The 14,435-nt window shown below is 49.3% G+C and overlaps 1 protein-coding gene across 3 annotated transcripts in view; it reads left to right on the plus strand.

Moving 5' to 3' along the window:
• Positions 1–14,435, plus strand: part of LOC148830794 (ankyrin repeat and SAM domain-containing protein 1A-like) — a 129,541-nt gene that overhangs the window by 13,410 nt on the left and 101,696 nt on the right. For all 3 annotated transcript variants that reach the window (XM_088921749.1, XM_088921748.1, XM_088921750.1), the window contains exons 2-3: positions 11,314–11,394; positions 12,994–13,150. In XM_088921749.1, coding sequence (XP_088777875.1) covers positions 11,314–11,394; positions 12,994–13,150 — 238 coding nt within the window. The remainder of the gene's footprint in view (positions 1–11,313; positions 11,395–12,993; positions 13,151–14,435) is intronic.

Here is a 14,435-nt window from a genome sequence, read left to right on the forward strand (position 1 = left end):
TGTCAAACCCACCTGAATTGAAATAGCCAGATGTAGTCGTTCAAATCCTATGACTGCACACGGGAGAATGAGGAATGAGACTTTGCCCATCTTCGAGCCAATCATCTATTATCAAATCACAGCTAGCCCCACCCCGTGCTGGAGGCTCTGTGTCAATTGGAGGAGAGGCGTGCCAATCACCTCAGCACATGCCTGGGTCACTGAGGGAGAAGAGCCCAGGCTGACTGATTGCTCTCTACCCTCTGAGCCAGCCACCACTTGATGAATAATAGCTGAAGTGGGATAGCGGCATGAACCAGGCTCAAATCAATGATCAGAGAGTCCAAACTGAGTCTGAATTTTGTCATATATTTAATGGCTTACCATTAACACCTTCCTAGTACAACGGTGGTGGTCTGTCTGATCTTCAGACACATAAATAGGGTTTTTGTTTTTGCAGCTGTTCCTAGTTGAAATCCATTTGAACAAGTATAGAAAGGACAAGCTAGGCACGCCACAGGCTCTTATTGCAATCTGACCAGTGTGTCCAATGAGACTGTCCTCTGTGTCCAGGTCCCCCTGGTTCATTTTTATTTCACGTGGCTTAATTGATCAGCCTGCTACCTAAACCTGAATTCGTCTGGGCCGCCCGTGTGGCATTATGGGGCAAGCTGCTGATGTACCTTACTGTGATGTATTCATGGTTTGGGGCGAAGCCTGTGTCAGCTCTGGGTCAGAAACCGAAACCTTGACAGGAAAAAGAGCACGAAGGCTTATCGGCACACAGGCTCATCTGGAAATAGAAGCGGTAGCCTGTTAGATCAGAGCTGGGTTTGGCCTCCCTCCAGTTTCTCCGAACAGGCGCGCTTGCCTGGTCTTCCCCTTGTGGTCATTGCGGTTGTGAGCAGGATCTCTGTTTGAGCCTCTCTCTCTCTGTGACCCAGTGTTGCAGCCGCCACCGTCTCCACAGGGAGGTGTCGGTGCCAGTCGGAGGTCATGTACGTTCCTTTCCAGGGGGGCCCCCAGGAAATATTGGGGATCACTGTTTCAGTGGGGAACAAAGAGCCCTGGCTGACCAATCACAGCCCTGCCACCATGGGGGGGGGTTCCTGGTCACAGCAGGCTAGTGACATAAGCCGGGGCTTGAAAAACCCTAATGCTGATGTTGCTTAACTGAGGAACGGTTCATGGTTCTGCTTTCTTCTTAGAAATAAAAAGAGGTTTGAATTTATAATGTCTAGCCCTTTTTCATACCAAGAAATTTTTTTTGATGCAGCGTTTGTATTCTGGATAATTTCCTAGACGGATCACTGTCCAGAATATCAGGACCCCCAGCGATTGTGTGTGCAGCTGGATTGAGGAGGAAAGCAAGGCTTTCCCTGGCCAGAGAAATCCTGGGATGTCAACCCAAAGGGAAGCCGGTAGACCCAGCGGAGGAGCTGCTGGATGTGCAGATCAATCCCGCCCTCCAGGCTCGTCCCAGCCTCAGCCCTGCCAGAGTAGAGGGCAAGTGGAGTACTGGACTGGCCAGGTCCAGTTCCTGCTGCAGCCAGGGGCCCATCGTTAGCGGGCGTTTCCGATGTCTGTCCAGTGAACGTCAGACCCCGTGAGATAGCCCTGGATCGCCAGCCATGAGCATCCCTCGTCTCCTTGTGAGCCTTCTTCGGGTGTGAGGTCAACATTTTAGCCGAAACGTTGTTTCCTTTCTTCTCTTTTCGGCACGCAATAAACCTTTAACTTGTTCCTTTGCGGCCTACGCATGCTGACGCAGCTCCCTACTTGAACTAAAGCCTACTTCTGCTGTGACCCGCTATGCCTTCTGATAAATCTTTTTCTAGATCTCTTCATCATTCCTTCTCCTCCTCCCTGGGCTACTTGCCCCCTACTGTCTCTTCACAGCGATCTGTTCCAACACCAGGCTTTCTAACCACCTCCTATATCTTCATAGACGACGTCGTTATAATATCATTCCTAAAGGTTTTTGCCCTCGCACCCGAGAAGGCCCCACTGCCGAAACGTTGTTACTTTTCTTCTCTTTTCAGCATGGATTTCACCTTTAACTTGTTCCTTTGCGGCCTATGCATGCTTACGCAGCTCCCTACTTGAATCCCTTGTCTCCACCGGTTAAGCGCCCAGCACAGACAGGCACGGCTGCCAGGACCTGCAATAGACCCATCTCTCCAGACGGCACTGGGCAGCCTCTCCGTCGCTTCAAAACCACTCCTTTTTACTTGGGGAAACGAGGAAGGCCTCGTTTTTTTTCTTTCGTTTTGAGCATGCTGGGGAGGAAGGGGTCTCCGCCCAGGTTCCTCAGAGCCGAGTCATGATGAGTCAGGGCTGCTTGTTCCCTTTGCTTCGATCTGCTCGCTTGCTCTGCCGGGGAACAGGCGACGCGCTCCTGTCCAGACTGGAACCTGCAGTAGGGGTAGAATATTCTAGAAATAGCACAGATGGAAGCACTTCCTATGGGTTCTCCTCATCTTCAGAAGTCCCGGTTCCCACCGCTCTCGGCACAGGTAACCGGTGGCCGTCAGGCGAGGCGCGTGTGTGATGTGGTGTTTGAGGCTGACAGCTTGGCGTAGCAGGCGGAAAAGCCCGTCAGCACTCTGCTTCCTGTGCGGTTCCAGTGAGCGTGAGAGCGGTGCTGCCGCTCTGCGCTTTCGTTTTCCGACTCTCCGCCCGTTAGCGGTGCTGTGAGAAACGTCTTGACGGACTTGTCGTGCTTTGTAATTAATTCGGCCTTAGATTGCAGTCTGCGTCCCCTGAACTCCACATATGCAAACGCGCACTTTGCTGTTTGTGGAATTCCGTTTGTGAAAACGGGCTGCCATAGTGGTGGCACCGGGGAAGACGCTGACCCTGCTGCAGGTCTATGATCACGGGTTCGAGCCTGGATCATGTTACAGTCCCACTGTGACCTGAAGCAGTGGCCCCCTTGGCACTGCTCAGCCTGGGTGCCTGCAGACATGTGGTCAGGGAGGGGCACACCTCTCCTCCAATCAGAGCTGCACAGGGGGGCGCTAATAGGTGGAGATGGGGGGGGGGGGGGGCGTGGCTTGAATGTGGGTGGAGTCAGATGTGTCTGCTCACCCTTCATCATCGTGCCCATGTACAGCCACACGGATTATAGATAACAGCTTGTGGTTTTGAAATAGTGTTGCAAAAGTGAAAACCAATCTCTCTGGTATTTGTCTGCTGAAAAATGTAAAACAGCGAGATATCGGCCTTTTCATGAAGGGGGATACTTGTGGGTGAAATATTTTTTTTTTGTTGCATCATGCCCATGTGAGATCAGATTTGGAGACCCTAAAGTGTCAGTCAGTTCGTAGAGAGAGCCTTATGACATTGCCGCGAGCCAATGGAGAGGCAGTGGTTGCACTCACAATTTCCAGTTGGAGTTCTGCTGTCAGTTCGAAAGGAATTGATCTTGTTTCACCAACATCTCGGCATGGAGAACACAATCACAGCCCCGTAGCCTGTGTGATGGTTACCAGGAGGTTTATTGAGTGTTGAAGTTTATCGGAAAGTTCAATGGGGATCAGCTGTGTTTCACTGCATTAAGAGTTTGGAAAGCCTCTGTTGGAGGCAGAGCAGTAGGACATAAGGTAGGACATGTGAACAATTTAGTAACCAGTTAGCCTAGACAAGCGTGTCTTTGGGAGGAAGGAGGAAATGTCAAGATTTTGCAAAAACCCACTGGGATAACATGCAAACTCCACACAGAAAGGGGCCTCAGTTCAGAATTGAATCCAGGACGCAAGAGCAGAGAGGCAACAGCTCTAACCACTATGTGAGGAAAAAAACAAAGAGTATGGCAACAGCCTTTTCGACAAGAAAGCACTACGGGTCCAGTTACCTTGGCCTGCTGTTCGCACCTGCTATCTCAGATAGACATGGCAGCCAGGCAGTAGAAGTCTCAATGCTGCAGGTTCTCTGTGGTAAGAGCTGAAAAAGTCGACTAGGCTGAGAATTCACCCCCTAAAAAGTGGAGCAAAGTGGAGTTTGTCAGCTATTTCAAGATCCTCATCTGGGTCGCCTGCATCTCCGGTATCCAGTTGCACTCCACGGTATTGACTGAATGTTTTCCATCGGATGCACGAAAGCAGTATGGAACCTTACACAGGCGTGCAAAAGAGAAACGGAGAAGTCCGGGTGTATCCTACCTGTGCTGACGGATCACTACAGCCACAGGGGTGAAGCTCCTCTGGTTGACAGCTAGACCTGGACAGATCGGATTACTGCCAGCCCCCGATGTGAGGGTGGATCAGTGCCGCTGGCACGTGGGTGGCAGAGGGCCGGGCTTCGCGTGCTGTGGCTGTGAACTCAAGAGTTGGCGAGGAGGGTGAAGGTGCGCTGAGATTTCAAACAGGAAGTCCTGACCTCTGGGGCTGGAATGAGTTTTGATTCTGAAGTGCGAAGCTTCCACTTTCTGTTCCGTCTGCCAGTCCTCTTATGTCCTTGTGGTCGGCCTCTGCTGGCAAACCTCGAGAATGTGGGCTCATGTGGGAGAATGTGAGTTGTACTCACCACAGGAGTGTCCTTTCTCTTTCTTTCAGTCTCTTTGGTGAGTCGAATATTCAGTCCTTTTAAAAGGCCTCGTCTCTCCGTGCAGCTCTGTACAGAACGGGCCTCTTTGCCCAACTAGGGTTCATCTCCGGCTCTCCCATCTCTCTCTTAATACACTCTTCTGCCACAGCCGACTCGAACAGAATCTCTGCATTGCCAAGCTGTCATTCGGGATTTCCCATGGAAAGAGACGGCTTTCAGGCGGCCCACTGGCACAGTGGTTGGCATTGCCGCCCCACAGTGCCGTGTTCTTTTCCAGAGCCGGGGTACTGCCTGTGTGGAGTTTGCATGTTCTCCCCATGTTCGTGTGGCTTTCCTCCGGATGCTCTGGTTCCCTCCTACAGTCCAAAAGACATACTGGTACAGTAGGTTAATTACCTTCTGAGAGAACAGGCCCTGGTGTGAGTGTGTCCGTGTGTGCCCTGTGATGGACTGGGTGTATCGTGTATCCTGTTTTGCATCCTTTGCTTGCTGGGATAGGCAGGGTGCTGCAGTTCTGGCCATGATAAGGCTCTAGACCAGGAAAAAAAAAGATGGCGATGTTTCTGATCCAAGCCTGCTGCTTGAACGTATGGCAGAATTGCAGCGCCACACATAATTGAATTAAATGGGCCTCCTGGTGTCGAATGAATGCCAGACGCTGCTAGGCTTATATTTCGCTGGGAAAGTCTAATTCCTTTCATGTATTGCCACAGCGCTAATTGGATTTCCTACTAATCCATTTGTTTCCCCCCCCCAAACTAACTCACCTGGATGCCTTTTGCTGAATCCCGTTCAATCTGGGAGTACAGTCCATCAGGACAGATGCGGAATCTGATTGAAATTTCCCTTTCTTTATTTCCCTCCAGCGTTAGCGTACACAGTTGTGTGTACATTTGAAAATTGAGAGTTTTTTGTATTTTTATTCTTAACCATCTATAAGCTGCTCCTGCAGGAATTCTGCACACAGAGCCCAAAACAGCTCCAGACAGAGAGTGACCTGGTGTCTAAGGCCAGAATATTTCTTAATCTTTTAATCGCCACAGTTCAGGCCGCAAGTACTGCTGTTCCCCAACTCCTCAGCCTCAGCTCCCCTACTTCCACGTGTCGCACACCTGTGACTTGGCCATTTTTCAAACAGGTTCCTTTTTGTTGTCTCTTTCTCTTGGCTAAGCAGCGCATGTTTAATACAGAAGCCAAGTCTGTCAGTCGTTTGTTTTTTCAGTGCATTTTGGTGATGAGTCTGTCCCTCGGGTTGTGTTACAGACGTCTGGAGCTTATATTTGAAAAAGGCCTCGTCAAGAGGTTCCTCGTTAGTATTTCTGCACTGGTGCGTACCTCTCACCCACTCATTCTGTTGTTATTCACTCTTCCTTGCTCCTAAAATGACACATGACCAAGGGTGAACCTTAGGATAGGATAGTTCTGATAGTTGTGGCGCTTGTAGATTTGAAAGATGCCGCCTCTTGGTTCGTTAAAAAAAAAAGGCACTGCGTGTGTGCGAGGCCCGCCAAGAAGGGCCTCGGAACTCCTGCTCCCGTCTCTGTGGGGATCTTTTCTCTGGTTTGATTTGTGATGTCTGCGTGCGCGTGCAAGGAGTAAGTAATCAAGCGCAGGCTGGATTCTCCTGAAAGAGCCCCAGGGCTACAAGAGTCCACATCCCTGCCAGAGACGGAGGGAGGGGAAAGAGTCTCAGTCTCAGGCCTTATTCAACCAGATATTTTTTTTTTTGTGTGGTTTATATTCAATCGAAAGATGAAAAGGCTGAAACGATTTATTTTTGTGTCTGTCATTCTTCCTTTCTTGTGCTTCTCTATTGTAATCCAGTGACACCATTCCAAACCTGGGCATCCTGCCTTGTTCGGTTTTTTAGGGTGGGGAGGGGCAGTTTTGGATCAGGTTTATTTTGCCTCTGATCTTAATGCTTTGATTGAACAAATTATCAGATCAGAAGTTGCATTACCTGTTTTTGGAGCAATTGATTAAGATCTCACTGGGAAGTACTTAAGGGCTGTCCCGTTCCGAGATAACAGGGCACTAGATAAGACTCCCAGTGTATAGTAGCTTGATCCATTTCAGGTTTTACAGGTTACAGGCTTTGTTGTATTGTGGTGACTGGGTATTGTATTTTGCTGGGTATTTCATGTGCAAATGTGAGTAGTGCTCACAAGACAAACTGTCATTTATTTCAAAAAGCATCAGCAAGACAGAAATGTGGCAGGAGTTAGAAAGGGCGGTTTTAAACTTTCCCATAACAATTGTAAAAATCTGGGACTAGATTCTGAATCTAACAGTTCTGTAGATGCATTATTTGAATCATTGCTCAATAAGATGCTCTTTTTCAAAAGATTCCCACCAGTGAAGAGTGGCTATCTGTTAGTTGTTGAAATGTGTTCGCTTGGGGTTTTGACAAAGGTAAAGCACAGAATCCCATGATCTGTGTTGCGAGTCTTGCCATTCTCCCAAGAGCTGGAAAATCACATGGTGTTCAGATTATGCCCTCACGCAGTCACACAATCAAGGGTATTGCCAAGGTAAACCAAGATAAATCCCACCTGACTTTCTCCTCTGCTTCCAGCCTCCTGCCTTTGCTTCCCAATGAACACTCAGTGGGAAAGATTGGCAGCTCCTACTGTATAACAAGCCTGTATAACATGTCACCTTCAGCAGGGCTCCTGATGGTGGTGGTGTCTGGGGCTGCTCTGTGGCTCCTGAAGGGGCTCCCTGCTCCCCACTTTCCAATAGGATTATGATACAGAGATTGCTTTGGCCAGGAACAGTGATGGAAGTCTCTGTCCCCTACCTCAACAATCAAATGTCACTGAGAATGTCTTCCTGGGGTGGGGTCCTAATACGTTTAATACTTTGGCCAGCAATTGTACCTGCTCATAGTGTGTGGTTTTGCACCCTGTCATCAGCCCACTGTTTAAGCAGAAGCCCTTTAGACTTTAGAGTCTGGGGTGATGTGCTTTTGTTGAAGAATAACCCTGTGCCTTTCAGAACAAGAAACTATATCTCCAACCTTGGGTGACCACAGGAGCCTATCCCAGCAAGCACCGGGCGCAAGGCTGAATTATTTGATTATTAAGTTAATTGTTAAATGTAATGACTGCTGAGACAGAAACTTTTTAAGCCAATACTCACAACAGGCTGTTTTGTCTGCTTTCCGATCTGCCAGCAGTTATATCACCCTGCAGCTCACAACTGGAAACTCACTGAAGCTCAGCAGGTCTGAGCCTCGTCAATACCTGGATAGGAGACCTCCTGCGATAAACTACGATTGCTGCTGGAAGAGGTGTTGGTGGGGCAGTAGGAGGCACTCACCCTGCAGTATGTACATACTGGGTAATAATGCTCCAGTATAGTGATGGGGACACTATACTGTAAAAGGCGCCGTCCTTCGGATGAGATGTAAAACCGAGGTCCTGACTCTCTGTGGTCATTAAAAATCCCAGGGCGTATCTCGTAAAGAGTAGGTGTGTAACCCCGGCGTCCTGGCCAAAATTTCCCATTGGCCCTTACCAATCATGGCCTCCTAATAATCCCCGTCTCTAAACTGGCTTCATTACTCTGTTCTCCTCCCCACTAATAGCTGATGTGTGGTGAGCGTTCTGGGGCACTATGGCTGCCGTCGCATCATCCAGGTGGGGCTGCACATTGGTGGTGGTGGAGGGGAGTCCCCATTACCTGTAAAGTGCTTTGACTGGAGTGTCCAGAAAAGCGCTATATAAGTGTAACCAATTATTTTTATTAGTTTTTTACCTTTGACACATTAGGAAGGAAATATTAGCAAAGTACGATTTAGAAAGATAAGGAAGAAAAATAAAAATAAAACAGAACAAAACTGGTCTTAACATGAATGACCAACTTGTAAAGTGAGCCCCAGGCGTTCCAGGCTGGTCGTGGAGGGGCACTGTGTCTGCTGTTTTTAAAAGATCATTTTAAAGCTGTGAAATGGGGGCAGTTATACCAGGTTTAGATGGTTTTGGTCATTAGAAGCTGAACTGGACTGACAGCATGTAAAAACACCAGTGATCCACATTCTGCTGAAGCAGTGGATCTTAACCTTTACTGCAGCCTGCGTTCCTTTGGGTCTCAAAACCTGTTCTCGCACCCCTGATAGAAAATTGTTGACATAGGTCAGTTGTTTAAAGCTAAGATGTATCATAAATTTAGAAGGAAAGAGATTGAGAATACATTACCTTAAATACCAAGATTCGATGACACAACGTCATTGTACATGCGTGTCTGTGCTTAATTTGTGTTTTTCAATGATTTACCTTCTAAACCAATCTGGCCAGACTCGCACCCTCAGAAGGGGCGTCTCACTCCGCCAGGGGTGTGTGCACCCTAGTTAACAACCACTGCTCTAAAGGCTCAGCTCTATAATTAGGCCGAATACTGTCGAATACCTGTTTTTGGTCTATTTTAAGTGAGATTTATTGTATTGAAGGCCTGTAATTTGCCATTGCTGTCTGCTTAACAGTCATCCGTCGCAGTTTTAGAAGATCATCTGAAATGACTTTTTAAAGATGCAGTAGCGGCGTGAGCAGTGCTGTAGTCTCGCCCTGGGTCTCTGGAGGGCGCCTCACCATTGCTGACGTTGTGACTGTGCACCAGGGGAGCTGCAGACGTTGCTGGGAAGCAGAGGAGGGGGTTAGTCCCTGAGGGGCTTGGGGCCCTGTCTGCACAGCGTTAATCCGGGTTTAGGATTGACGGGGGGGTCTCTTCCGCTGGCACAGTGCCCGCGGAGGGGAGGGGTGGGCTCTCCCCTCTGGGCACAGCAGACTGAGGCCTCCTGCTGTTCACTGGGCACAGGCCAGGCGCCATATTTGAAGAAAACAGTGACAGAGCTCTAAAAAAAAATTAAAATAACAGTGATGTCGTTATTTCAGTCCACCTGTGCCTATGGTGGAATATATGAATTTGAATTATTTTTTATACGTTTCTGAGATTTTACTAATACTAGATAATAAAAAGTGTAATGAACATTCTTACTGTGTCATCTAGCAGTTGCGTACAAAGCCCTTCAGAATATTTTGCGTCTCTGTTTTAATTGATCTTGGAGACATTAGCTGGACCGGTGGGGCGGACCCTCACGGTAATTAAACCTTGCGTTACAATAAAAAGGTTTCAAAATTCAAAGGAGGAAAGGGGGCAAACCATTTTCCGCTTTTCCAAAACTTCAGCCTACATCTGCCCTTGGGGCTTGGAGGGTAGGGGTAGTTGCTTGCAGCTATTCTAGGGTCACCCCTGGACCTCCTTAATCCAGAGCTTGTGGGGGGGAATCCCAGGATGTGGAAAGATTGAGGTCAGTTCTGTCTTCTTTCTGGGGTTTTCGTGTGAATTAAACAGCCAGGCTGTGTCTTTCGGGTGCTAGCGGTTCCGGGGCGTGGATCCCGGTCAGTCCTCAATGCCTGAGGTCCAGGCGGTCGTCCTTGCCACGAGGCCGGTGGAGACGGGAAGGCCCCCCGCTCTGGTCAGGAATGTCTCGCTGCCTCCGCCGCCTCGCCTCGCCTCGCCTCGCGTCGCTCTCCTGCTCCCAGCTTCCTCATTCCCCCTCCAGAGGCCCACACCCCTGGGAGACAGGCAGCCCCCCTCCCTCCCTCCCGCCAGCCATAGCCGGGCTTTCTCCTCCCGCTCTGACCCCGGGACCCCCGCCGGGGAGAGGTCCGGTTCTTCGGTCTGGCTCTGGAGAGAGTCGTTCAGCAGCTGTAGGCTGTAGCTAAGGCCCAGATGGGCCTTTCAAGGACTTTCACGTGACTCCTGCTGCAGACGGGAAACAGGAATGGACTTATTGACGTTTTAGTTGCAGGAGATAAAACTGACGTAATTGTAAAACTAGTGGATAAACGGGTTCTGTACCCCATGTCTCCACTTTATTTACAGTCTCCATTCCCAGCGGTTATTCTCTGATTTATTGTGCCTAATAAATATGGTTTGTGAAGCAGTTTGATTTTATTGAAGACTCAGCTCTAGTAAGCTCTAGATCAGAGCAAGGGGAGGAACGCTTATTCCTGCAGCTGTGTCCAAGTCCGTATCCCAGGAGAAATGCATGTTTTTCTTCACCTGCCTTTACTAGTCCTGAAGGCATTTGTTACAAGAGTTACTCCAGTCTTCCTCAGTTTAGAGGACTCTTGTTTAAACACCGTGGGGATGTCATAAAGGAGATTCAAGCAGCACGATCGGTTAATGAGGCTGCTCTACCATTCCGGGTCCTTCAGGAGACTGATACTGTGGTTTTCCCGAGAGACATTAATAAAGGGTGGCACAGAGGCCCAGAGGTTAGCATTGCTGCCTTGCAACGCTGGGGCCTGGGTTCAGTTCCTCACCTGGGGTGCTGTCTGTGTGGAGTTTGAATGCTCTCCCTGGTCTTCACATGGGTTTCCTCCCGCAGTCCAAAGAACATACTGGAAGGTTAAGTTGGCTTGGGGGAAAAATTTGGCTCTGGCATGTGTGTGTCTGCCTCGCTATGGACTGGTATCCTGTCAGGGTGTTCCCTGTCTTGAGCCTACTGCTTGCTGGGATAGGCTCCGGCTGCCTAGCGACTCTGAATTGCAAGAAGCAGTTAGAAACTTCTGGATGGCATTAATAAACTGCAGTGACTGGGGGGGGTCAGACAGAGCTGGGGGGGGTCGGTGGGTCCAAATTGCTTCTTCCGTCAGGCACTGAGACTCTCCCGTTGTCTTTCCTGGCTCTTCTGAATTCAGGGATCCCCTGCGCCCATCTTCCCGGGGGCCGTCCGGCATCGCGGGGTCTGTAACATAACCATGTGCTCTGTCTTGGCAGCATCTGGAGGGGCCCCAACGTCAACTGTGTGGACAGTACGGGCTACACCCCCCTACATCACGCCGCCCTCAACGGACACAGGTGAGCTCCGCGCGTCCCTCTTGTGTCGGTCTCTGTCTGGAGCGTGTCAAACCTCCTGAAGAGCCAACGTGTGCTCAGGCACTAGATAGGTTGGCTTTCACGGATGGAGAAGGTAGACCTGTTGTTCTCGTAAAACACAGTCACATTCTATTCATTAATATCCGAAGCCACTTATTGATGCGTCTTTCACGATGAATTGTGGAATTTACGATCTACCTGTACTGCAGTGGCCTAGGTTTATACGATCTGACAGTCATTTGTTTGAGCATGTTTTCAGTGCTGCTGTGTTTGTGTCGTGTTGGCGACAGCTTTAAAGCCTTTAGTATCTAGTATCTTTCCATACCTGCATGAGGTTCAGACTATGGTAGACTCTTGTCATTAAAAACCCTGATGGAGGGCAGAATTCGGCTATCATAACCCTCGTATTTGAACACTTAGAAGAGTCATTCAGCTGGTCTCATTCGAAGACGGTACAATTCACTGCTCTTGCCGGGCGTCCAGAGACCAGCTTGGTGCTCAGTGTTAGTCTGCGTTTGGGCAGAGCAGACTTGTTTCCCCCCCCCCCCCCCCCCTCAGACAGAGGAAGTGTAGAAGGTTCCCGTGGTCAGTCTTAGTCTCAGATCAGCTCCCTCTTTGCACTTTGTGGCTTCCAGTGATTTAAATAACTTAGGGCTGAAGTTAAAATTGGGTCACGTGCTTTCCGAGCACAATTTTAGGGGCAGGGCTGACGGTCATCTCTCAAAGCACTCTGCGATTGTGCGTTTTCTGAGCGATCTTGATTGATCCTCGATGTGATGATACTGTGTTGTCATCTGTGTGGGCTGGCGCAGTAGATCTAGCTGCCTGGCCGGATCATCGCTTTTTAAATGAAAATGTTTTTCCAGTTGACTTATCTGGTGGAATAAGACCTCTTGATAGGCTCCCTGTGGCGGGAACTGGAGCGAACGTCAGCACTCCTCCATCTGTGAAGAGCCAATGTCACTTAGCTGCCGCAGTTGCACTTTGCAAATCTATTGCATCTTGCACCCAGAAGGATCCCTGTTTGTATCTGGACACAGGAGAGAAGTACAGTCCCCTCTGGAGGGGAGTAAACTGCCCCTTTTTGTGCCTCCAGCTCATACACTTATTATAAGGGGTGGCAGAGTTTGTAGTGACTTTGCCAGTTTTAAATGCAAGAACAGATTTATGTAGGACAGATTGAGAAAACTCCTGTTCAGATTTAGCCAGCACACAGGGGACAGCTCTCCTGATAGCAACCTCAGATCTATAAATACCAAAATGCAGCTGAGCCATACTGTTAACTGGTAGAGGCCCTGCCCATAGCACAATGTCCCCAGCTGCTGTAACAGGGCGTACGTTTTATACATCTGTTGAAGAAGGAAGGGCGCCTCCTGCAGGTCTGCCACTGTAAGTTGTAGCAGCAGCTGCAGGCTTGTCTCCTCTAGAATCTCATTGCAGTTCTTCAGTCCATAATCCACATACATCCGGAGGCTGTTGTTGTCCCTGCTGCACGAATGGCAGGGATCTGTGGGATGAGGTGGTCTCTAGGTGCTGTGCAAGAGTGTAACTGTGCCCCCCCCCCTCCTTCTGTCTCCCCAGTGAGGTCGTGGAGGCTCTCCTGCGGAACGAGGCCCTGACGAACATCGCCGACAACAAGGGCTGCTACCCTCTCCACCTGGCCGCCTGGAAGGGGGACCAGCAGATCGTCAGGCTGCTGATTCACCAGGGCCTCTCGCACCCCAAACTCAACGAGCAGGTCTGAAAGCCTCCGCACTCTCTCCCGCTTGGTCATGCCCGCCACTCGCACACTACTGACCCGGCGCCGGCTTCTGGGTCTCCAGTGGGCAGGAGGAGGAGCCCACTGGTGTGCAGCTTGCGGCCGGTGGCTGGGTCAAAGTTAGCATGTCTGCCTGACCAGTTTGCCTCCAAGCTGAGATTGTGCCTGTGGGAACAATGTGGTGAAGCTATAACAGAACTCTTTCCCTGCAGGATGCTGATTTTAGACTTCCTCTGAGCGTTTTAAAACGGGGTCTAATTTCTCTCCCTCCTGGGGAAGCCCTTTCTTGGGATCGGTTCTGGAGGAGGAAAAATGGCCTGCTTGCATCCGCTGTTATTTTGCAGCTCGTAAAAGGGCATAAAAAGGGACCTCAACGATTTTGCTCCATAATATAGTTTTCAAAGTGGCATTTTGTACCACGTCGACAAAGCTGGGGCCTGCTGGTTGTGGTTGTCATGGCCGAGTGAGATCTGGGCCTCTGTCCGAATCCTTGAGGGGCGTCTATGGACAGCCAGTGTGAGGCCAATGTCAAAGGTCCAGTCTGAGTTCTTTAATCCCCAGTATTTACCCTAGATCTTTCCTGCTGGACTCTCGGCGGCTTATTCTAGCCCTTTATTGAACTAATAATAGCTTAAAAAGGACCAAATAGAGGTTAATTCCACACTGAAAAGTTCAAAGAAGAAACATATTTCAGCTGTTGAGTCCTCAAGTGGCAGAACGCCAGCCGCAGTTCTCCTTTCTACTTTTCTGCATGGAATTAACTCCTCCTGTTCATTTGTAGATGATACGTGCTAACGCATCCCCCCCACTGGAACCTATAATAATGTCATTTAATGGGGACCTTCTTCATTGGCTTCTGCTTGTAAAAAGTTACAAATATCTGTAGAGCAGTGCAAAAGCCCTTACAGTCGCAGAACTGAAAACAATTTAAACAAGTCAAAATAGTAGATTAGCTTTTCAACCTGGGGTCAATTAAACAGTCAAGAACTTGGAGCAAAAACTGAGGGACACTGGGACCATGAGGACTTCCCTTAGTGGTCTGTTTTCTGCTGTCGGTTTCTGATTCAGCAGCATAACCACATCTGCAGAGACTCACGTCCTAAAAAAAAAAGTCTGATTTGCATGTTTTAAAACATGCTGTGCACAGTGGTAAAGGCGTTTTTCAAGGGCTCAACTTCTGCGTTCTTTGACTAAGCATGTGTTGGGATCGGGCCGTTAGTAGTGCTGGAAGTGTCACACAAGAGAAAGAAGGCAGTCCTGAGGT

The sequence above is a fragment of the Atractosteus spatula genome, chromosome 7 (assembly GCF_055471065.1).
Source record: "Atractosteus spatula isolate fAtrSpa1 chromosome 7, fAtrSpa1.hap1, whole genome shotgun sequence".
In the NCBI taxonomy this organism is placed as follows: domain Eukaryota; kingdom Metazoa; phylum Chordata; class Actinopteri; order Semionotiformes; family Lepisosteidae; genus Atractosteus; species Atractosteus spatula.